At 44.0% G+C, this 23,836-nt stretch overlaps 1 protein-coding gene across 10 annotated transcripts in view; it reads left to right on the top strand.

Annotated features, from left to right (window-relative positions):
• LOC144598733 (sperm-associated antigen 17-like) overlaps window positions 1-23,836 on the top strand; it is a 134,003-nt gene that overhangs the window by 95,354 nt on the left and 14,813 nt on the right. For 7 of the 10 annotated variants that reach the window (XM_078409083.1, XM_078409091.1, XM_078409085.1 and 4 more), the window contains 8 exons: window positions 959-1,061; window positions 3,374-3,449; window positions 11,360-11,482; window positions 14,533-14,658; window positions 16,049-16,174; window positions 17,516-17,632; window positions 22,130-22,255; window positions 23,707-23,811. In XM_078409083.1, the coding sequence (XP_078265209.1) occupies window positions 959-1,061; window positions 3,374-3,449; window positions 11,360-11,482; window positions 14,533-14,658; window positions 16,049-16,174; window positions 17,516-17,632; window positions 22,130-22,255; window positions 23,707-23,811 (902 nt within the window). The remainder of the gene's footprint in view (window positions 1-958; window positions 1,062-3,373; window positions 3,450-11,359; window positions 11,483-14,532; window positions 14,659-16,048; window positions 16,175-17,515; window positions 17,633-22,129; window positions 22,256-23,706; window positions 23,812-23,836) is intronic. The other 3 variants (XM_078409084.1, XM_078409087.1, XM_078409088.1) reach the window with 3 other exon arrangements.

Here is a 23,836-nt window from a genome sequence, read left to right as displayed (position 1 = left end):
TGTATTTCCGAATCAACGGACCCAAACAAACGGCACAAACATACAGCACAAACATATGGCCACAAGAGTTGTAGTAATATATATAGATATTAACACAGGATACTTGTGACCCAAACAGATATAATTTGTTAAAATTCTTTTTTATAGGGCCTCCTACCTATCTACCAGTATCTGTCCTTTACAAATTGTGAAAGCTTATTAAATTCATGGGCCATCAAACAAGAGCCCCAATGATCTTTAGCACTACCAAACTTCAGTGCAATGGCAAGACTCTCCAATCAGAATAATGGCAATAATCTTGTGTAACCAAGAACCCTCCCTCTAATGGCCCTGATAGGGAAGGAACATTTCTATGGTTTAATGAGAAGAGCAGCAGCAGATTCATACAGCACGGAAACAGGCCCTTCAGCCCAACTCATCCATGCCGACCATGATGCCCCATCTACACTAGTCCCATTCCAAGTATAAAGTACCTTTATTGTCATCCAAAAACATGCTTTTGGACAGAATTACAGCAGAAAGCAATAAAACCCACCATCACAAAAACCAACATAAAACAAAACTAAAACGTACTTCCCAACCATTGACCAACGGTGAAATGACAATGTTAGAGGATTATATATATATTTCATAACTAACTCAAACAATGAAAAATCCTACTTTGCTCTTCATCATCTCTACATCACTGTCTGAAGAAGAGTCTCGAACCGAAACGTCAAACATTCCTTCTCTCCAGAGATGCTGCCTGTCCCATTGAGTTACTCCAGCTTTTTTTTATGTCTATTTTATGAATGTCCATGGAGTCTTCAATAGAAATTCAGAAATTAAAAACTTACATGTTCTTTTATAGAAGAATGGTATTTTGGAGAAGAATATTAACACTGGATACTGTCATTGGGAATAGATGCGATAATTTGTTATACCTTCTAACTACCTTCTAACTATCCATGTATAACAGACAGGAGCTTGAAGAAGAAAAAGCCTCCAGACTGGCTCTGGAGAACATGATTATCCCACCATACTTTCTTTGTGACATGAACAAGGCTCCCAACACATCCCAGGTATTACATCATCCCATGTAACTGCGTACGTTTTCTCCAGGTGCCCCGGTTTCCTCTCACATCCTAAAAAAATGCAGTTTATAAGTTAATTGGCCTCTGTAAATTGTCCCTAGTGTGTAGGAGAGAACTCGTGTAGGGGTAATTGTTGATCGTCATGTGCCGAAGGGCCTGTTTCCACACTGTTTTGCTATACTAAACTAAAATGATTAAATTATTCAAGATTAAGATTATGTTTGTAAATGAGGGCTAACTAAGGATTACAGCAAAAATCTCAGTGCTTTAATTTAGTAATTGCACCCCGACAGGAAGCAGAGGTTGACAAACTTGGAATATGATGTGGGATCAAGGCTGCCGATTCCAGCATCTGCAGTCAAATGTGCCTCCTGTTGAACATAGGCTTGGTTAGTGCCCATACAGTTTAGAATGCACACTACTGCGGGATTTATGTTTTCACGGTACTTGGTGACTCTCCCAGCATGTCCTCTGGATTTTAGGTTTAATTTTATTATTGTCACATATACCACGGTAGAGTGAAAAGCTTTGTTTTGCATGCTATCCCAACAGATCAGACATACCATACATAGGTACAATCAGGTAAAACCCAAACACAATACAGAGTGCCACTTATAGATCTCAGCATTGTAGCACATTAGTTCCATAGACAAAGTCTAACGCCCGCAATGGGATAGAGGTGGGCAAGGGTTTTGACTTGATTATGTCCCTCTTTAACCCCGTCCAGATTCTACCACTCACCCAGACATTAGTGGCAGTTTGCAGAGGCCAATCAACCTACCGCATTGGTGCGACGAAGAAGCACCTGTACTAGCTGTGCCACTGTGCTACCCTACACTGCGGGCAGCATTGGGATATTGCTTGTTGGTTATCAGAGCAGGAATCAAGGAGAATAATTTTTGGTATAGGTTTCCATGCACATATACCAAAGCAAAAATCTACTATGTTCATAAGTTCATTAGTGTTAGGAGCAGAATTAGGCCATACGACCCATGAAGTCTACTCCACCATTCGGCACGGTGATGCAGCGGTAGAGTTGCTGCCTTACAGCGCTCGCAGCGCCAGAGACCCGGGTTCAATCCCAACTACGGGTGCTGTCTGTACGGAATTTGTACGTTCTCCCCGTGACCTGCGTGGGTTTTCTCCGAGATCTTCGGTTTCCTCCCACACTCCAAAGATGTACAGGTATGTAGGTTGATTGGTTTGGTAAATGTAAAAAATGTCCCTCGTGGATATAGGATAGTGTTAATATATGGGGATCGCTGGTTGATGCAGACCCAGTGGGCCGAAAGGGCCTGTTTCTGCTCTGTATCCCTCTGACTAAAGAAATTCCTCCTCCTCTCCTTCCTAAAGGAAGGTCCTTTTTTTTCTGAGGTTATGACCTCTGGCCCTAGGCGCTCTCCCTAGAGGAAACATCCTCTCCAGATGAAGTGGCACAGTAGAAACTTGTTTTGTACCCCATTTATAGAACCTGAGAAGCAATCATATTTCCAATAAAGAACGTACCAGTAACCATATTGGAAAAGCACAAAATAAAAATACCCTGTAATTTCTTATGATAGAAATAGGAATAAGGTCCTTGGCACTTACAGAAAAGAGACGAATGGTTTGTTCAGATTTCCGAGCCAATAATACTCAAGAAAATCAGATCTTGAGACTGCCTATTAGTTTAGAAAAATGTAATTTATCTCCAATTGTAAGATTCAACTAGACCAAAGTTGGGTTCAAACCTCTCCTGCATTGATGCAGCACCCCTCCTCCCCTTCACCCCTCCCCCTCCACCTCCCCCTCCCCCGACCTCCTCCCCCATCCCCTTCACCCCTCCCCCATTTGATAGAAATAAAACCCTAATTGAGCCTAACATTGAAGGCATCTCTGGTCTCCCTATTCCGTGTTCTACTCAATGCACCCTAATCTCTGATCTTTTATTCTCTTACAAAATAGGGGAAGGCTTTAAAAAGTAAATTGCATACTTTTAGTGTAGCATCACACACAATGATTATATTTAAATTATGTTGTATTGCGCAGTATACAAGTTGACATAGTCATGGAGTCGTACAGCATGGAAAAGGGCCCTTCGGCCCAACTTGCCCAAGCCGACCAACATGTCCCATCCATGCTTGTCCAACCTGCTTGTGTTTAGCCCCTATCCCTCTAAACCTGTCCTATCCATGTACCTGTCCAAAGGTTTCTTGGACATTGTGATAGTACCTGCTATATATAACATATATATATGAAACAAATATATACAAAACCTATATAAAAACAAAAATGTTGATCTGAAACTTGATTTTGTGCAGGAGCCTGGTATGAATTATTCACCATATCAGATGATGACAGCTCCAAGTTCATCAAGTCACCCTGATTCACAAGTGGGTGAGTATTGGCTTATTGTTATCTCTCCACGCTGACCTTCAATCACCCATTCATGGCTTTATGGCTGAGGGGCTGGTGCAGAGAGCAGGGATTTAGATTTCTGGACCACTGGGATCTCTTCTGGGCTAGGGGTGACTTGTACAAAAGGGACGGGTTACATCTTAACAGCAGGGGGACAAACATTCTGGCAGGCAGGTTTGCTAGTGCGACACCTGTGGCTTTAAACTAAGTAGTGGGGGGGAGGGGTTAACAAATTGGGAATATGAAGATGAGGTTAAAGGGAATACAGGAGATATTGCAGAAGTCTCTCGGAAGAATGGGAACAGAAGTTCTAGAGGGGAAAAGAGATTAAGGGCAGGGCCATTTGTGACCGATGTGAGAGGGGAGGTAAATACAGAAGTTAAAGTGTTGTACTTAAATGCGCGTAGTATAAAAAATAAAGTGGATGAGCTTGAGGCTCAGTTAGTCATGGGCAAGTATGATGTTGTAGGGATCACTGAGACATGGCTACAAGAGGACCAGGGCTGGGAACTGAATATTCAGGGGTACACAACGTATAGAAAAGACAGACAGGTGGGCAGAGGGGGTGGGGTTGCTCTGCTGGTAAGGAATGATATTCATTCCCTTGCAAGGGGTGACATAGAATCAGGAGATGTTGAATCAATATGGATAGAAATGAGGAATTGTAAGGGTAAAAAGACCCTAATGGGAGTTATCTATAGGCCCCCAAACAGTAGCCTCAACATAGGGTGCAAGTTGAATCAGGAGATAAAATTGGCGTGTCACAAATGTAATGCTACGGTGGTTATGGGAGATTTCAACATGCAGGTAGACTGGGAAAATCAGGTTGGAAATGGACCCCAGGAAAGAGAGTTTGTGGAGTGCCTTCGAGATGGATTCTTAGAACAGCTTGTACTGGAGCCTACCAGGGAGAAGGCAATTCTGGATTTAGTGTTGTGTAATGATCCTGATCTGATAAGGGGACTAGAGGTAAAAGAACCATTAGGAGGCAGTGATCACAACATGATAAGTTTTACTCTGCAAATGGAAAGGCAGAAGGGAAAATCGGAAGTGTCAGTATTAAGTGTCAAATATGTAAGGAGATAGCAGATATTAGTAGTAAGCACAGAGTAGTGATTGTGGGTGATTTCAATTTTCCATTCATAGACTGGGAATCACATTCTGTTAAAGGACTGGATGGTTTGGAGTTTGTAAAATGTGTGCAGGATAGTTTTTTGCAGCAATACGTAGAGGTACCTACCAGAGAAGGGGCTCCTGTTGGGAAATGCGACGGGTCAGGTGACGGAGGTATGTGTTGAGGAGCACTTGGGGTCTAGTGATCACAATGCCATTAGTTTCAATATAATTATGGAGAAGGTCAAATCTGGACCAAGGGTTGAGATTTTGGATTGGAGAAAGGTTAATTTTGAGGAGATGAGAAAGGATTTAAAAGGAGTGAAATGGGACTTTTTGTTTTATGAAAAGGATATAATAGAGAAATGGAGGATATTTAAAGGTGAAATTTTGAGAGTACAGAGTCTTTATGTCCCTGTTCGGTGGAAAGGAAAGAATAATAATTTGAAAGAGCCGTGGTTTTCCAGGGAAATTGGACACGGTTCGGAAAAAGAGGGAGATATACAATAAATATAAGCGGCAGGGAGTAAATGAGGTTCTTGAGGAATATAAAGAATGTAAAAGGAATCTTAAGAAGGAAATTAGAAAAGCGAAAAAAAGATATGAGGCTGCTTTGGCAAGTAATGTAAAAGTAAACCCCAAGGGGTTCTACAGATATGTCAATAGCAAAAGCATAGCGAGGGATAAAATTGGTCCATTAGAGAGTCAGAGTGGACAGCTATGTGCTGAGCCGGAAGAAATGGGGGAGATATTAAACAATTAATTTTCTTCGGTATTCACCGAGGAGAAGGATATTGAATTATGTGAGGTAAGCGAAACAAGTAGAGTAGTGAAGAGGATTAAAGAAGAGGAGGTACGGACACTTTTGAAAAATATAAAAGTGGATAAGTCTCCAGGTCCTGATAGGATATTCCCTAGGACATTGAGGGAAGTTAGTGCAGAAATAGCAGGGGCTATGACAGAAATATTTCAAACATCATTAGAAACGGGGATGGTGCCGGAAGATTGGCGCATTGCGCATGTTGTGCCTTTGTTTAAAAAAGGTTCTAAAAGTAAACCTAGCAATTATAGACCTGTTAGTTTGACGTCTGTGGTGGGAAAATTAATGGAAAAGATACTTAGGGACAATATATATAATTATTTGGATAAACAAGGCCTGATTAGAAACAGTCAACATGGATTTGTGCCTGGAAGGTCATGTTTGACTAATCTTCTTGAATTTTTTGAAGAGGTTACCAGGGAAATTGATAAGGGCAAGGCTGTGGATGTTGTCTATATGGACTTCAGTAAGGCGTTTGACAAGGTTCCACATGGAAGGTTGATTAAGAAGGTTAAATCGTTCGGTATTAATAGTGAGGTTGCAAGATGGATTCAACAATGGCTGAATGGGAGATACCAGAGGGTAATGGTTGACAATTGTATGTCAGGTTGGAGGCCAGTGTCTAGTGGAGTACCCCAAGGATCTGTGTTGGGTCCACTGTTGTTTGTCATTTACATTAATGATCTGGATGATGGTGTGGCAAATTGGATTAGTAAATATGCAGATGATACTAAGATAGGTGGTGTAGTTAATAATGAAGTAGAGTTTCAAAGTCTACAGAGAGATTTGGGCCTTTTGGAAGGGTGGGCTGAAAGATGGCAGATGGAGTTTAATGCTGATAAGTGTGAGGTGCTGCATTTTGGTAGGACAAATCAAAATAAGACGTACAGGGTAAATGGTAGGGAATTGAGGAATGCAGTGGAACAGAGGGATCTGGGAATAACTGCATTGTTCCCTGAAGGTGGAATCTCATGTGGATAGGGTGGTGAAGAAGGCGTTTGGTATGCTTGCCTTTATAAATCAGAGCATCGAATATAGAAGTTGGGATGTAATGTTAAAATTGTACAGGGCATTGGTGAGGCCGAATCTGGAGTATGGTGTGCAGTTCTGGTCGCCAAATTATAGGAAGGATGTCGACAAAATGGAGAGGGTACAGAGGAGATTTACTAGAATGTTGCCTGGGTTTCAGCACTTAAGCTACAGAGAGAGGTTGAACAGGTTGGGTCTTTATTCTTTGGAGCGTAGAAGGTTGAGGGGGGACTTGATAGAGGTTTTTAAAATTTTAAGAGGGACGGACAGAGTTGACGTGGGTAGGCTTTTCCCTTTGAGAGTGGGGAAGATTCCAACAAGGGGACATAGCTTCAGAATTGAGGGACAAAAGTTTAGGGGTAACATGAGGGGTAACTTTTTTACTCAGAGGGTGGTGGCTGTATGGAATGGGCTTCCGGTGGAAGTGGTGGAGGCAGGCTCGATTTTATTATTTAAGAGTAAATTGGATAGGTATATGGATAAGAGGGGATTAGAGGGTTATGGTCTGAGAGCAGGTAGATGAGACTAGGTCAGAGAGAGTGGTCGGCGTGGACTGGTAGGGCCGAACGGGCCTGTTTCCGTGCTGTAGTTGTTATATGGTTATATGGTTTATACAGTATAGCAAAGGGGATTACAGAGGCATGAGGCAGGAGCTGGCCAAAATTGACTGGAAGGAGGCCCTAGCAAGGAAGACGGTAGAACAGCAATGGCAGGTATTCCTGGGAATAATGCAGAGGTTGCAGGATCAATTTATCCCAAAGAGGCGGAAAGACTCTAAGGGGAGTAAGAGACACCTGTGGCTGACGAGGGAAGTCAAGGACAGCATAAAAATTAAGGAGAGGAAGTATAACATAGCAAAGAAGAGTGGGAAGACAGAGGATTGGGACTCTTTTAAAGAGCAACAAAAGTTAACTAAAAAGGCAATACGGGGAGAAAAGATGAGGTACGAGGGAAAACTAGCCAATAATATAAAGGAGGATAGCAAAAGTTTTTTTAGGTACGTGAAGAGGAAAAAAATAGTCAAGGCAAATGTGGGTCCCTTGAAGACAGAAGCAGGGGAATTTATTATGGGGAACAAAGAAATGGCAGACGAGTTAAACCGTTACTTTGGATCTGTGTTTACTGAGGAAGATACACACAATCTCCCAAATGTTCTAGGGGCCGGAGAACCTAGGGTGATGGAGGAACTGAAGGAAATCCACATTAGGCAGGAAATGGTTTTGGGTAGACTGATGGGACTGAAGGCTGATAAATCCCTAGGGCCTGACGGTCTGCATCCCAGGGTACTTAAGGAGGTGGCTCTAGAAATAGTGGAAGCATTGGAGATCATTTTTCAATGTTCTATAGATTCAGGATCAGTTCCTGTGGATTGGAGGATAGCAAATGTTATCCCACTTTTTAAGAAAGGAGGGAGAGAGAAAACGGGTAATTATAGACCAGTTAGTCTGACATCAGTGGTGGGGAAGATGCTGGAGTCAATTATAAAAGACGAAATTGCTGAGCATTTGGATAGCAGTAACAGGATCATTCCAAGTCAGCATGGATTTACGAAGGGGAAATCATGCTTGACAAATCTACTGGAATTTTTTGAGGATGTAACTAGGAAAATTGACAGGGGAGAGTCAGTGGATGTGGTGTACCTCGACTTTCAGAAAGCCTTCGACAAGGTCCCACATAGGAGATTAGTGGGCAAAATTAGAGCACATGGTATTGGGGGTAGGGTACTGACATGGATAGAAAATTGGTTGACAGACAGAAAGCAAAGAGTGGGGATAAATGGGTCCCTTTCGGAATGGCAGGCAGTGACCAGTGGGGTACCGCAAGGTTCGGTGCTGGGACCCCAGCTATTTACGATATACATTAATGACTTAGATGAAGGGATTAAAAGTACCATTAGCAAATTTGCAGATGATACTAAGCTGGGGGGTAGTGTGAATTGTGAGGAAGATGCAATAAGGCTGCAGGGTGACTTGGACAGGTTGTGTGAGTGGGCGGATACATGGCAGATGCAGTTTAATGTAGATAAGTGTGAGGTTATTCACTTTGGAAGTAAGAATAGAAAGGCAGATTATTATCTGAATGGTGTCAAGTTAGGAAGAGGGGATGTTCAACGAGATCTGGGTGTCCTAGTGCATCAGTCACTGAAAGGAAGCATGCAGGTACAGCAGGCAGTGAAGAAAGCCAATGGAATGTTGGCCTTCATAACAAGAGGAGTTGAGTATAGGAGCAAAGAGGTCCTTCTACAGTTGTACCGGGCCCTGGTGAGACCGCACCTGGAGTACTGTGTGCAGTTTTGGTCTCCAAATTTGAGGAAGGATATTCTTGCTATTGAGGGCGTGCAGCGTAGGTTCACTAGGTTAATTACCGGAATGGCGGGACTGTCGTATGTTGAAAGGCTGGAGCAATTAGGCTTGTATACACTGGAATTTAGAAGGATGAGGGGGGATCTTATTGAAACATATAAGATAATTAGGGGATTGGACACATTAGAGGCAGGAAACATGTTCCCAATGTTGGGGGAGTCCAGAACAAGGGGCCACAGTTTAAGAATAAGGGGTAGTCCATTTAGAACGGAGATGAGGAAGAACTTTTTCAGTCAGAGAATGGTGAAGGTGTGGAATTCTCTGCCTCAGAAGGCAGTGGAGGCCAGTTCGTTGGATGCTTTCAAGAGAGAGCTGGATAGAGCTCTTAAGGATAGCGGAGTGAGGGGGTATGGGGAGAAGGCAGAAACGGGGTACTGATTGAGAGTGATCAGCCATGATCGCATTGAATGGCGGTGCTGGCTCGAAGGGCTGAATGGCCTACTCCTGCACCTATTGTCTATTGTCTATTGTCTATTCAGTTCGAGGCCTATGTTATCCCACTTTCGCATCCACTCCCTACACACTAGGAGTAATTTACAGAGGGCCAATTCACCTACAAACCCGCACGTCTCTGGCATCGTAGAATCCCACGTGGTCACAGGAAGAACGTGCAAACTCCACGCAGACGGTATCCAACATCGTGATCGATCCTGGGTCTTAAGCGCTATGAGACAGCAGCTCTACCAGCTGTGCCACTGGCCTGCCTTTAAATTAAAATTTAAGAAGTGCATGCTATCCATATCCAGGTAATTCTTACCGTACATGAGTACAGTCATCCAAGATGGATCAAGGAAGATTAAAAAGGTCAAAGCAATGGTTGCAGAAAAATTAGTGGTACAAGTGAACCAACTTTAAAAGGGACTGAATGAAGAAAAAGATTCATCAGGAGCGTCCTATTAAAATTAAGAAGGGGACTGGAGAATGAAATGCAAATGTTCTGCCTAGCATAGAAGGTCACAGTGACCTTCTCTTCACAATGACTGACTGCACTGTGAGATACATCAGCAGGAGTTAAAGCCTTGGAGATCATGACAAGCTACCCGATGACCCAGAGTAAAACATGTGGGGGCTGCAGCCCAAGACTTAGCTCACTGATTAAATCCTTTCCAAAGTGAAGGCACATCATGTATTTCTCCCTGACAGTTTATATGGACATATTATTACCTGAATATCTGTAGTGCCTAAGGCCTTTTGTGCAATACCCCTTCCACCACATCCCTCTTATGCTCGCTGTCCTCGTGCAACTTGTCATGTATTTCTTGTTTCTTCCCACTCCGTTTCTAAAGATAATCCCACAACGTGACCCCAAGACAGGACTTAAAACCAAGTATGACTGCCAAAATCAGGGCAATGTCAACAAAATCTGCTGAGCAGTAAACTAAACTCTCACGGTACATGGAATGTGAGAGGTTGCAGCCCCTGTTTGATATCTGAAGGGGCTGCTCCTCAAGTTTTGGCTACATTTTAACCCCACGCTCCTGATATTTGGGCACCTGATACAGAGGGTGGAGGGTCAGGAGGGAGGGTGGGGTCTCCCTGTCGGTTTGCTCCTGGGTCTGGCCAAGATGGCCATTCGCGGGTCTATGCAGCGGGTAGTCGACGCTGGGGTAGGCTGCCTGCCCCACACCGGGGTAGGCTGCCTGCCCCTCATCCAGGCCTACGTCTGTGCCCGCGTGTCCCTGGAGAGGGAACATGCGGTGTCCACGGGGACTTTGGAAGCCTTCCGTGAACGCTGGTCACCGCAGGAGGTCGAGCGTAATACTGACGATGATGTTGTTATTTTATAATTGGTGACTGTCGTTTTGTAAAGTGCCACAAAGGCGGTTTTGATTGTGTTACCTTTTTGTATGGTTGTTTTGTTTCTGAATAAAAGTTATTGTACACACACACACACGTTACGGTATATATTTATTAAGAGACTGTAACTTGCAAAATATTGACCTTCATTTTCCACGTTAGTTTTAAGAGAAAGGTGTGACTTGTCCATGTCAATTAACAGAAACATATTTGAGATGATGTAAAGTAGAGTATAGTGAGAGTTAATCAAATCACAATTAAGCAATAATTTCAGAGAAAAATCAGTTAATCAGTGAGCTGTTTTCCTAAATCTACCAAATAGTAGAAATTCTTTAAGATCATGGTACTTTTAAAGAGGAAAGGAGAAATTACATGAAATCTGTCCTAAAAAGTCAAATGAAGATCTGGGGGAGGAGTGTTTAAACACTGAGGTCTGTGACTAAATGTCATATATAAGAAAGAAGATAAAGAGGCAAACATGGATACCGTTCAATGCAATCTGAGAAAAGGTGGGGGGCAAGTGGAGCAAAGGTTTTTCAACGATTGCTTTGATCTTTTTTTATTTAATCTTCCTTGGTCCATTTTGTATGATTGTACTCATGTACGGTAAGATTTCCCTGGATATGGATCGTATGCAAGATGGTTCTCTTGCAAGAAGTGTGAAAGGAAAATGTGATTTTAAAATAACTGCTCATTGTTTCAAATAGATGGGTAGGTTCAATACTAGCTTCTTCTCTCAATAAGCAGTGCTAATTTAACTTCATCAGGTACTACAATCAGATCACTCTACCAAACACCCGATGATGCAGAGGCAGGTACCTGGAGTCTCAAAAGAAGAGACAACCTACCTCAAGAGACCGTGGGTTCTCAGTACCAAAGTTTCACTGCAGGTAAATTATTTGAGTCTAGTTTAGTTCTGAATGGAACTGCTGACATAACCAGCAAGACCAGGATTGATCAGTTTATGGTGAATGTAGAGAAGAATATTTACTCTGCGATCAGTCTGAAGTGAAGATATCAGAATTATGACTGTTTATGGAGCAAATGAATATTAATTCAACAGAACCTGAATGTTTACGGTCAACCTTCTGATATCCACAAGAATTATCAAAGGAGAAATCTGATATTTATGGTCTTTGCCCTATTTGAACCTAAACTGAGGAGATCAAGTCAAGTCAAGTCGTTTATTTGTCACATACATATACAAGATGTGCAGTGAAATGAAAGTGGCAATGCCTGTGGATTGTGCTAAACTGCAAAACAGAATAGAAAAAAAAAAATTAACACAAAAAATAAATTAATACAGTAAATTAAATTAGTCCCTGGTGATATGAGAGTTAACAGTCCTGATGGCCTGTGGGAAGAAACTCCGTCTCATCCTCTCTGTTTTCACAGCGTGACAGCGGAGGCGTTTGCCTGACTGTAGCAGCTGGAACAGTCCATTGCTGGGGTGGTAGGGGTTCCCCATAATGTTGCTGGCTCTGGATCAACACCTCCTGATGTATAGGTCCTGCAGGGGGGCGAGTGTAGTTCCCATAGTGCGTTCAGCCGAACGCACTACTCTCTGCAGAGCCTTCCTGTCCTGGGCAGAGCTGTTCCCAAACCAGATTGTGATGTTCCCGGACAAGATGCTTTCTACAGCCCCAGAGTAGAAGCACTGAGAGACTCTAAATTTCCTCAACTGTCTGAGGTGGTAAAGGCACTGCCTTGCCTTACTCACCAGTACGGCAATGTGTGTTGTCCATGTCAGATCCTCTGTGATGTGGACTCCCAGGTATTTAAAGCTGCTCACCCTAACCACAGTAATCCCATTTAACTCCAGTGTTTGGACTCTTAACAGTTTTGCAGCTACTGAGACGAGCTTTTATTTAAAATTCCAGATTGATCTGCTCACTTTATTTTAAAGTTTGATGCTGTTACATATCTTTGAATCAGTGATTCAGAATTCTGGTTGTCAGCCCAGTAACACTACCTTGGAGATAGACACAAAGTGCTGGTGTAACTCAGCGGCTCGGGCAGTATCTCTGGAGAACATGGACAGATATTAAGTGCTGGAGTAACTCAGCAGGTCAGGCAGTATCTCTGGAGTACATGGACAGGTACAAAGTGCTGGAGTAACTCAGCGGCTCAGGCAGTATCTCCGGAGAAAAAGGATGGGTGATGTTTCAGGTCAGGACCCTTCTTCAGACTGCAAACCTGGGAGGAGTAGGAGTAATAAACTATAATGAGAGTTGCTCAAATCTACATCTAAATTGCATTCTTCAAGGAAATATGTTGATGATGGGTGGGATGTAGTTTTGTGCACTTTTCTGAACAACTGGGAGGAGATTTCACTGTCAGATCATTAAAATTAATTTATCAATACTGAAAAATAAGTTGGCTTATTATTGTCACATATACCGAGGTACAGTGAAAAGCTTTGTTTTGAATGCTTTCCAATCTGATCAGATAATATTATACACTGGGCCAAGTGGACCCGTTGGGCCCATTCCTCATTGGGTTCCCATTGTGACATGGGAAAATTGCATTTGTTCTTTAAAATAACCTAAAGACAATTTCAGTTATTAATGAAAACATAAGTGTTAGATCAATTTTTAATTTATTTTAAAAATAAAATTAATCTCAATGAAAATCACGGGTTAGGGTGAGGGTCAGGGTTAGGGTTTGTTTTAGAATAAAAAATTAATCTCAATGAATATCCCCCTCCTTCCCCACCCCCACCCCGCACTCGCTCACTCCATCCCCCCCACTCAACCACTCCATTCCCCCTCCCTCCCTCCCCCCTCCCTCACCCAATCCACCCCCCCCTCCCTCCCCAAACTCACACACTCCACCCCCCCTCCTCCCTCAGCCACTCCATCCCCCCTCACCCATTCCATCCTCCCTCCCCCTCACCCACTCCATCACCCCCTCCTTCACCCCCAACTCACTCACTCCATCCCCCCTCCTCCCTCCCCCTCCCTCCCTCACCCACTCCATGACCCTTTCCCTTCCCCCCCAACTCACCCACTCCATCTCTCCCTCCTCTCCTCCCCATCCTCACCCCCCTTTCTCCTCCCCCCCCTCCCCTGACGTTCTTGTCACCCCCCCCCCACCCTTCATTGGCTGCCACTCCCGTCACTCGGGCCTGCCCCCCCCTCCGAGCGGCAAACCTTCACCAACTGAGCACGTGCGGATCCGGCTGCCATCTTACATATGTATTAGATCAACGGGTCCCAACTACGCAGGCACGGACCTGTTTGTTCAGCGCACGCGCAGATCTGACGGCCATCTTAGGTAAGTATCAGATCAATGGGCCCCAACTGCGCAGGCGGGGACACGTTGGGTTCCCATTGTGATGTCAAACACGTGGACCCGTTGGGTTTCGATTGTGACGTCATGCACGGCTGACGGGGACGGCAGGTGGAAAAGGTATTTTTAAAGTTTAAAAAGTGAAAAAAAATTAAAATAGAACCGCTTGAAGCACAAGACAAAGGTGGTTAAGGTGGTGCTAAAATTGTGGCGCTTTTTAAATATATATATATATAAATAGAATCATGTCAAACTTAAGTCTAATAGGTAGAGTAAAGGGAAGATCCAAAGTGCAGAATATAGTTCCACAAAGTCCAATTTCCACAATGGGGTGGTGGTGAATCAGACAGTACCCAAGCTTATGGAAGGGCCTTTCAGAAGTGTGACAACTGAGGGGAAGAAGCTGTTCCTGAGTCTGTTGTTACCATTCTCAAGTAATTCTTTCTACCAAAAAAATATCGCACCTGAAAGGCACTTTAATGATAAAAGGTTCGAGGAGGCACCAAAACAAAAATAGCAACAAGTCTGATTCACAGGAACCTCTCGTGATCTGTGCAATGATAATTGGCTTTGAAAAGACAGTGAAATGTTTCCAAGGAAATGTTCATCCGTGTAAGTTGACATTAATATCATTAACTTATTCCATCAGATGTTGCCAACAGCCCAACAAAGCCAATCCCAGCCCATGGAACGGAGTCAGACACCTGCCCCCTCAAAAGAAGAGGCAGCCCCACACATCAGGAAATGACCTCTCAGTTTCCATACCCCAATACAGGTAAACTATGAGATCACAGTCCTGGAGTAACTTAGCACGTCAGGCAGCATCTCTGGAGAACATAGATAGGTGTTGTTTCAGGTCAGGTCTCTTGTTCAGACTAATTCTGGTGGTGAGGAGAAGGGAGAAAGCCTGAAGAGAAGTGGAGACAATACAAAGTCTGGCAATTGATAGGTGAATACAGGTGAGGGGTGGTTTTGGTTGATGGTTGGACAATGGCCAGTGTGGAAATGATAAAAGATGTGAGGTAAGGATAGAAGAGGTGCAAATTGTGAAGGGGAGTGGGAAGGGGAGAAATGGGTGCAATTCCAGGTGGGTGGACAGGGGAGGGGAAAGGGAGGAAAAAATGGTCTTTATCCTACATGACCCTAAACTGCTGAGTGAGATAGGAATCATTCATATTGGACTCTTAATTGTCCTGCTGTTTCGCCACTACTAAGACGAGCTTTTATTTAAAATTCCAGGTTTATTTGCCCACTTTATATTAAAATTTGATGCAGATACGTATCTTTTGATGCATGGTACAGAATTCTGGTTGACAGTCCTGTGACCTAACCTGTACACCTGTATCTTGGAGATGTAGGAGTAACAGACTATACGAGTGTTGTTCAAATCCATATTTAGATAGCATTCTTCAAGGAAATAAGTTGCTGAGAGGGAGGAACTAATTCTATACACTTTTCTGAACAACTGGAAGGACATTTACACTATTTGATCATTGAAATTAATTTATTGATACTGGAAAATAGGTAGGTTTATTATTGTCACATATACTGAGGTACATTGAAAAGCTTTGTCTTGCATGCGATACAATCAGATCAGATAATACTAACATAAATACAGTCAAGTCAAACTCAAGTACAATAGGTAAAGCAAAGGGGGAGATACAGAGTGCAGAATATAGTTCTCAGCATTGTAGCGCATCAGTTCCCGAGACCAAAGTCCAATGTCCGCAGTGGGGTAGAGGTGAATCCCTAACTTTGGGAAGATCCATGCTGAAGCCTGATACAGACGGGAAGAGGTGTTCTTGAGTCTGCTGGTGCACGCTTCCAGCAATTAAAGGGAGCAATTAATTTATTTATCAAAAAAATATTGTACCTACACCAAAACAAAAATAGTGAACCACAGAAGCCTCTCATGATTTGTGTAAAGATAATTGGCTTTGAATAAAGGAAAGTGAAAATATAGTTTCCAAATAAATATTCACCTGTGCCTTAATGAAGGGACCCGATCCAAAAGATCACCTATCCTTTTTCTCCAGAGATGCTGCCTGACCTGCTGAGTTACTCCAGTACTTTATGTCTATCTTTGGAATAAAGCAGCATCTGCAGTTCTTTGTTTCTTCATCTCTGTAAGCTGACACATTAATATCACCAATTTATTCTATCAGATGTTGATAACAGCCCAGCAAAGCCAACACAGGCCCATGGAATGGACCCAGACACCTGCCCCCTCAAAAGAAGAGGCAGCCCCACACATCAGGAGGTGACCTCTCCGTTTCCATACCCCAATACAGGTAAACTCTAATGTAACCTATTTATGCATCTACCCATGTCATTAATGAAAATGCTTATGAATACAGCACTCTGACTTTAAGTTTAGAATGATCCCCATGTTGGTCGAAAAAGGCATCCGCCTAAATAAAATATTGAAATTATAGACTGGCTCGATTAACCTTTGATGTGAAAGCAGAAGCATTGATGAGAAAAGAAGAAAAATACGAAGCATTTACAAATGGTGTTGCTTACAATAGCTCAGAAGATTTAGTTTTCGATAGATAGGACATTATTTTGGAAATCATTCATTTATTAATGGCAATTACTCCTATTTAAATACATTGAATCAACACCAAACAGGACAGCACAGGAGCAGGCCCTTTGGCCCACTTTGTCTGTGCCGGATATGATGCCAAGATCGAGATCCTTAATATCCTAAGTGTGCATGTGATTCATATCCCTCCATTCCTTGCATATCCATGTGCCTATCTAAAAGTTTCAATCCCCCTATCGTATCTGCCTCCACATCACCACTGGCAGAGCACGCAAGGCACCCATTGTGTAGAATTAATTTGCCCCGTGTATCTCCTTTAAAATATTCCACCTTCTGACGTTTCAGGGAAAACATTCCAAGTTTGTCCAATCTGAACCAGCGCTAATACCCTTTAATGCAGGCAACATTCCGGTAAACCTCTTCTGCACCCTCTCCAAAATCTCCATATCCTCCTGTAATGGGATGACCAGAACTGCGCACAATTTTCAAAAGGCAGTCTAACCAAAGTTTTCTAAAGGTACATCATAGCTCCCTGACTCTTCTACTCAATACCCCGACTTATGAAGGCAAGCATACCAGTTGCCTTCTTTACTACTCTATCGACTTGTGTTGCCACTTTTGGAGAGGTTTAGTTTAGTTTAGTTTAGTTTAGAGATCCAGCGCAGAAACAGGCCCTTCGGCCCACCGAGTCCACACTGACCAGCACATTAACACATTACCTTACACACACTAGGTACAATTATTTTTACATCCATACCAAGCCAATTAACCTATAAGCCTGTACATCTTTGGAGTGTGGGAGGAAACCCATGATCTCGGAGAAAACCCACACAGGTTACGGGGAGAACGTACAAGCTCCATACAGACAAACACCCGTAGTAGGGATCAAACACGGGTCTCTGGTGCTGTAGGGCAGTAGCTCTATCACTGCGCCACCGTGCCACCCTCTGGTCTTGGACCCCAAGATCCCTCTGTTCATCAATGCTATTTAGAATTTTGCTATTTACTTTCTCCTTACGTTTGACTTCCTAAAGTGTTTATAAAAAATAAAATTAGCTACGAATCATAAATAACTTTTTGTTAACAGATATTACTAAGGGCCCAGCTCCAGCTCCCGGGATGGATTCCGGCACCTGCCCCCTCAAAAGAAGAGAAAGCTCAGCACTACAGGCAGTGATCTCTCACTCTCAGGATCACAATCCAGGTAAGCTCATTTGTAGACACAGGAACTGCAGATGCTGGAATCATGAGCAAAACACAAAGTGCTGGAGGAACTCAGCAGGTCAAGCAGCATCTCAGGAGGGAATGGATAGACCATGTTTCAGGTCGGGACCCTTCTTCAGACTAATTGGAGTGGGGGGAGAAAGCTGAAAGTAGAGGTGGAGGGGGAACAAAGCCTGGCAAGTGATAGGTGGATACAGGTGTGGCAGGAGGGGTTATTGACAGATGGATGGACAAAGCCAGTGATGATAACTAAATGCTCGTGAATCTGCCTAGCTGTTGATGAGACTACAGAGAATGTACGTGATCTCAATCAGTTCAGTTTAGTTTATTTTCATATGTACCGTGGTACGATGAAAACGCGTGCTAATCAGTCAGCAGAAAGATAATACATGATTACAATCGAGCCATTCACACTTCTATAGCTTTTGCCTGATGGGAGAGGGGAGAAGAGGGAGTGGCCAGGGTGCGACTCGTCCTTGATTATGCTGCTGGCCTTGCCGAGGCAGCGTGAGGTATAAATGGAATCAATGGAAGGGAGGTTGGTTTGTGTGATGGTCTGGGCTGCGTCCACAATTTGCTGCAATTTCTTGTGGTTTTGGATGGAGCTGTTCCCAAACCAAGCTATGATGCATCCTGATAAAATGCTTTCTATGGTGAATCTGTAGAAGTTGGTGATAGTTGTAGGGGATATGCCGAAATTCCGAAGCCTTCTAAGGAACTCGAGGCGTTGATGTGCCTTCTTGGTCGTTGCTTCACTATGGGTGGTCCAGGAGAAGTTGTTGGTGATATTGACTCCTAGGAATTTGAAGTTTTCAACCATCTCTACTTCGGCACCGTCAATGCACACTGGGGTTAGTGCACCGCTTCACTTCCTCAAGTCCATCACTATCTCCTTTGTCTTGCTGACATTGAGAGAAAGGTTGTTGTCTCGACACCAGGACACAGGGTTCTCAATCTCCTTCCTGTACGCCATCTCATCATTATTTGATATCCGGCCCACAATGGTGGTGCCGTCTGCGAATTTGTAAATTGAATTAGATTTGTACATGGCTGCACAGTCGTGGGTGAACAAGGAGTAAAGAAGGGGGCTGAGAACGCATCCTTGCGGAGCACCAGTGTTGAGGATTATCGTAGAGGATGATCCTCACTGATTGGGGTCTGTTGGTCAGGAAGTCGGGGATCCAGTTGCAGTCATGAGTGGTGACTCTAAGTCCCGTGAGTTGGTGATGAGCTTGGATAGCTTGGATAGCTTGGATAATGGTATTAAAGGCAGAGCTGTAGTCTATGAATAGGAGTCTGACATAGGTGTCTCTTCTCCAGATGTCCAAGGGATAAGTGTGGGGCCAGGGCAATGGCATCGTCCGTAAATCTGTTGTGGCGGTAGGCGAACTGCAGTGGGTCAAGGCTGCCGGGTAGATTGAATTTAATGTGTTCCATAACTAGCCTCTCAAAATATTTCATGATGGTGGATATCAAGGCCACTGGACTGGATCAGTCCTTTCATGCAGACTTCATTTTATGTTTTGTTCCTGCATTTCTATTTTAATTTCTAAAAATGTTCTCCATGTTGCTGCAAAATAGGAATCCACCAAGGTAAATCTGCAAAATGTTCAATGGCTCATCTAAACCTTGATGTGTGTAAATAGTCCAGACTTGACAACTCATGGTGGCGCAGCGGTAGAGCTGCTACCTTACAGCGCCAGAGACCCAGGTTCAATCCTGACCACGGGTGCTGTCACTACGGAGTTTGTTCATTCCCCCATGACCTGTGTGGGTTTTCTCTGGGTGCTCCGTTTTCCTTCCACGCTCCAAAGACGTACAGGTTTGTAGGTTAATTGTCTGCGGTAACATTGTAAATTGTCCCGAGTGTGTAGGATAGCATTAGTACATTGGGATGTACATTGGGATCACTGGTCGGCGTGGACTCGGTGGGCCAAAGGCCAGTTTCCGTGCTGTATCTCCAAACTAACCTCAACTATACTTGATGTGTAGGAAGGAACTGCAGATGCTGGTTTAAATCAAAGGGAGACACAAAATGCTGGAGTAACTCACCGGGATAGAGGCAGCATCCTGGAGAGAAGAAATGGGTGACGTTTCGGGTTGAGACCCTTCTTCAAACTAATCAGTCTGAAGAACAGTCTCAACCCGAAATGCCTTCTCTCCAGAGATGCTGCCTGACCCACTGAGTTACTACAGCATTTAGTGTCTACCCTAAACTAAACGATGCTGGGCCAATGGTGAAAAAAGGGAAGGGCTGTAAATGTCAGTGGTGCAGCTTACAGTAAATCCAGAGATATAATATTCTACATTCCAGAGCACTGAACATTCTGTATTCAATCATTCATTGATCAGTGGCAGGCTTTTAGATCAAATTTATTTTGACAATTGACCAATGTATTGCCCCAGTCTGATTTTTGGGCATCATTGGCACTGCCACTGCTTATTGCACACCTCCAGAATGGAACCACCAGCTTTGGCAAACAGTATCAAGACCAGTTTATTTGTGGCTACAATGTGGAGGCAAAATATTAGTTTAACCTCATTGAGAAATATTAAAAGAATGAATACATAAGCAACAAATGAAAAAATTATCACCAGGGTGGTGAAGAAGCCTCTTGCCACACTGGCCTTCAGTCAGGACATTGAGTACAGAGGGGAGACACGGGGAACTGCAGATGCTAGTTTACAAAAAAAAACACAAAGTGCTGGAGTAATTCAGCAGGTCAGGTAGCAGTCGTGGAGGAGATAGGTGACATTTTGGGTTGGGACCTTCTTCAATCTGAGGACGGGTCCTGATCTGAAACATCATCTATCCATGTCCTCCTGAAACATAATCTATCCATTTATTCGCAACAAGGACAGAATCCCCCTCGTTCTCACCTTCCACCCCACCAGCCAGCAGATCCAACATATCATCCACCAACATTTCCGTCACCTACAACGGGACCCCACCACTGGCCATGTCTTCCCATCCCCTCCCCTCTCTGCGTTCCGCAGAGACCGTTCCCTCCGTAACTCCATGGTCCACTCGTTCCTTCCTACCCAAACCACGCCAACCCCGGGCACTTTCCCCTGCAACCGCACGAGATGCAACACCTGTCTCTTTACCTCCCCCCTCAACTCCATCCAAGGACCCAAACTGTCTTTCCAGGTGAGACAAAGGTTCACCTGCACCTCCTCCAACCTCATCTATTGCATCCGCTGCTCTAGATGTCAACTTATTTACATCGGCGAAACCAAGCGCAGGTCCGCATTAACCAAACTGATCTCCCGGTGGCCGAGCACTTCAACTCCCCCTCCCATTCCCAGTCTGACCTTTCTGTCATGGGCCTCCTCCAGTGCCATAGTGAGGCCCACCGGAAATTGGAGGAACAGCACCTCATATTTCGCTTGGGCAGTTTGCAGCCCAGTGGTATGAACATCGACTTCTCCAACTTTAGATAGTTCCTCTGTCCCTCCCTTCCCCTCCTCCTTCCCAGATCTCCCTCTATCTTCCTGTCTCTACCTATATCCTTCCTTTGTCCCGCCCCCATGACATCAGTCTGAAGAAGGGTCTCGACCCGAAACGTCACCCATTCCTTCTCTCCCGAGATGCTGCCTGACCTGCTGAGTTACTCCAGCATTTTGTGAATAAATCGATTTGTACCAGCATCTGCAGTTATTTTCTTATACATAATCTATCCATACTGCCTGACTCACTGAGTTACTCCAGCTACTTGTGCTTTTGCTGGTGAAGGACTCCCAGAAAGTTAATTTGCAAGTCGAATCGGCAGTAAGGAAGGCAAATTCAATGGTCGCATTTATATCAAAAGGACTGGAATACAAAAACAGAGATGTAATGCTAAGGCTCTATAAGGCGCTGGGAAAGCTGCATTTGGAGTACTGTGAACAAATTTGGGCCCCATATCTGAGGAAGGATGTGCTGGCTCTGGAGAGGGTTCAGAGCAGGTTTACAAGAATGATCCCTGGAATGAGTGGGTTAGCATATGATGAGCGTTTGACAGCACTGGGCCTGTACTCGCTGGAGTTCAGAAGGTTGAGGGGGGACCTCATTGAAACTTACAGAATAATGAAAGGCATAGATCGAGAGGATGTGTAAAGGATGTTACCACTGGTGGGAGAATCTAAGACTAGAGGTCATAGCCTCAGAATTAAAGGGCGCTCCTTTAGAAAGAAAGTGAGGGGGAACTTTTTTAGTCAGAGGGTAGTTAATCTGTGGAACTCATTGCCACAGAGGGCTGTGGAGACCAAGTCAGTGGATATTTTTAAGGCAGAGATAGACAAATTCCTGATTAGAACAGGTGTCAAGGGTTATGGGGAGAAGGTAGGAAAATGGGATTAGGAGGCAGAGATCAGCCATGATTGAATGGCGGAGTAGACTCGATGGGCCGAATGGCCTAACTCTACTCCTACAAGTTGTGAACATGGAATAACGGATGCTTTGCCCTGGTCATATTGTGTAATTTTATTTGAATAGATGTTGCTCACAGCCTAGCAGATCCAATGCCAGCTCATGGAATGGGGACAGGCACTTGCAGCTTCAAAAGAAAAGATGGCCCCACTCAACAGGCGATTGTCTCTCAACAACTGTACTCCAGACAGGGTAACTATGTTGTAGGCACAAGGAACTGCAGATGCAAGAATCTTGAGCGAAACACAGTGCTGGAGGAACTCAGCTTGTCAGGCGGCATCTGTGGAGGAATCGGACACGCGACATTTCAAACTGATAGAGATGCGGGGAGAAAGCTGGAACAGAAAAGTGGGGGTGGGACAGAACCTGGCAAGTGATAGGTGGATACAGATGAGGGGGAGGATTGGCAGATGGGTGGAGTAGGTGACAAAGGCTGGAGGTCAAACGGAGACAAAAGGGTGTCAGATAAGAAGAGAAAATAAGTGAAATGTGAAGGTGGAGGGAGTGATATGGGTGGAAGGGGGTGGTAGAGTGGGGGAAAGACAAGAGGGGATAAAAGGGAAATGGGGGACTGCTGTGTGTGGAAAGAAGCAAAAAGGAGCAAGGTGACGGGTGTGGGGTGCAAGATGGTGGGAGAAATATGCACAAATCAAGATGATGGGTATGGGAAACAGAGAGGGGCAGAGGGGGTTATTACTTAAAATGTGAGTTATTTTGTAATTATTTGTGAATCTACCAGAGTGTTGATGAGAACATGTACGATTCAATGATCCCAGTGTATTTCTTTTACCTTTCTAAATGTTCCTCTGTTCAGCGGTCAGGCAGCATCTGTGAATGCTGCAAATTTGGCCTAAACAATATCAGGGAAAGTCAAAATTTGGGTATAGAAACGTAGAAACGTAGAAAATAGGTGCAGGAGGAGGTCATTTGGCCCTTTGAGCCAACACCGCCATTTATTGTGATCATGGCTGATCATCTACAATCAGTAACCTGTGCCTGCCTTCTCCCCATATCCCTTGGAGCTCTATCTAACTCTCTTTTAAATTCAAGTCCAACCTGATTATAATTGGAAACAGGAAAGAATCAATTGATAAGGGAAAACAAGTGGCAGCCGCACTGATAACTGATTAAAGCCGATGATTTAATGGAGCACCCGACCGAAAAACAAAAAGTCTTATCACCCAAAAATTCTGCTGCTCATTTGCTACTGAAACAAGCAAGATTAAGACGGGTGCAAAGGTCAAGACTGGTGCAAGGGTAAAGACTGGTGCAAGGGTCAAGAATGGTGTCGGGGCTGCACCAGTGTTGGGAAGTCAACATTCACAGGCCGTGGAGGTTGCTACGGAGAGGACCTTCAATGAAGCAGGAAGTCCGGCAATCACACAGCTGGGACATGGGGCAGTTGTGGGCAGGACAGGGGCAGTTGTGGGCAGGACAGGGGCAATTGTGGTAGGAGGTGTGGCTCCCCAATTGCTTATTGATATGGCCCGTTAAAGGATCAGTGTAAACATTGAGCAGGTTTGATTCAAGGAAAAGAGAAGGGGTGAGTTTTTTTACACAAGCATTCACACGTGCAAACTGACTGATGTGACGTTAATCAGTCTAATTTCTCAGATAACTAATTCTAATTTTCTACTCTTCAGAAGACAATAACAGACTGACACAGTCAGCTCCCGCTCATTACTCAATGACGAACACATGCAGCCTCAAGAGCTCAGGCTGTCCAACACAGGAGGCTTTCCCTCAAGGTCAGTATATCAATCCAGGTACATT

This window comes from Rhinoraja longicauda, chromosome 12, assembly GCF_053455715.1.
Source record: "Rhinoraja longicauda isolate Sanriku21f chromosome 12, sRhiLon1.1, whole genome shotgun sequence".
Classification (NCBI taxonomy): domain Eukaryota; kingdom Metazoa; phylum Chordata; class Chondrichthyes; order Rajiformes; family Arhynchobatidae; genus Rhinoraja; species Rhinoraja longicauda.
The sequence above is the reverse complement of the archived record's forward strand: the minus strand, read 5'-3'. Positions and strand labels throughout refer to the sequence as shown.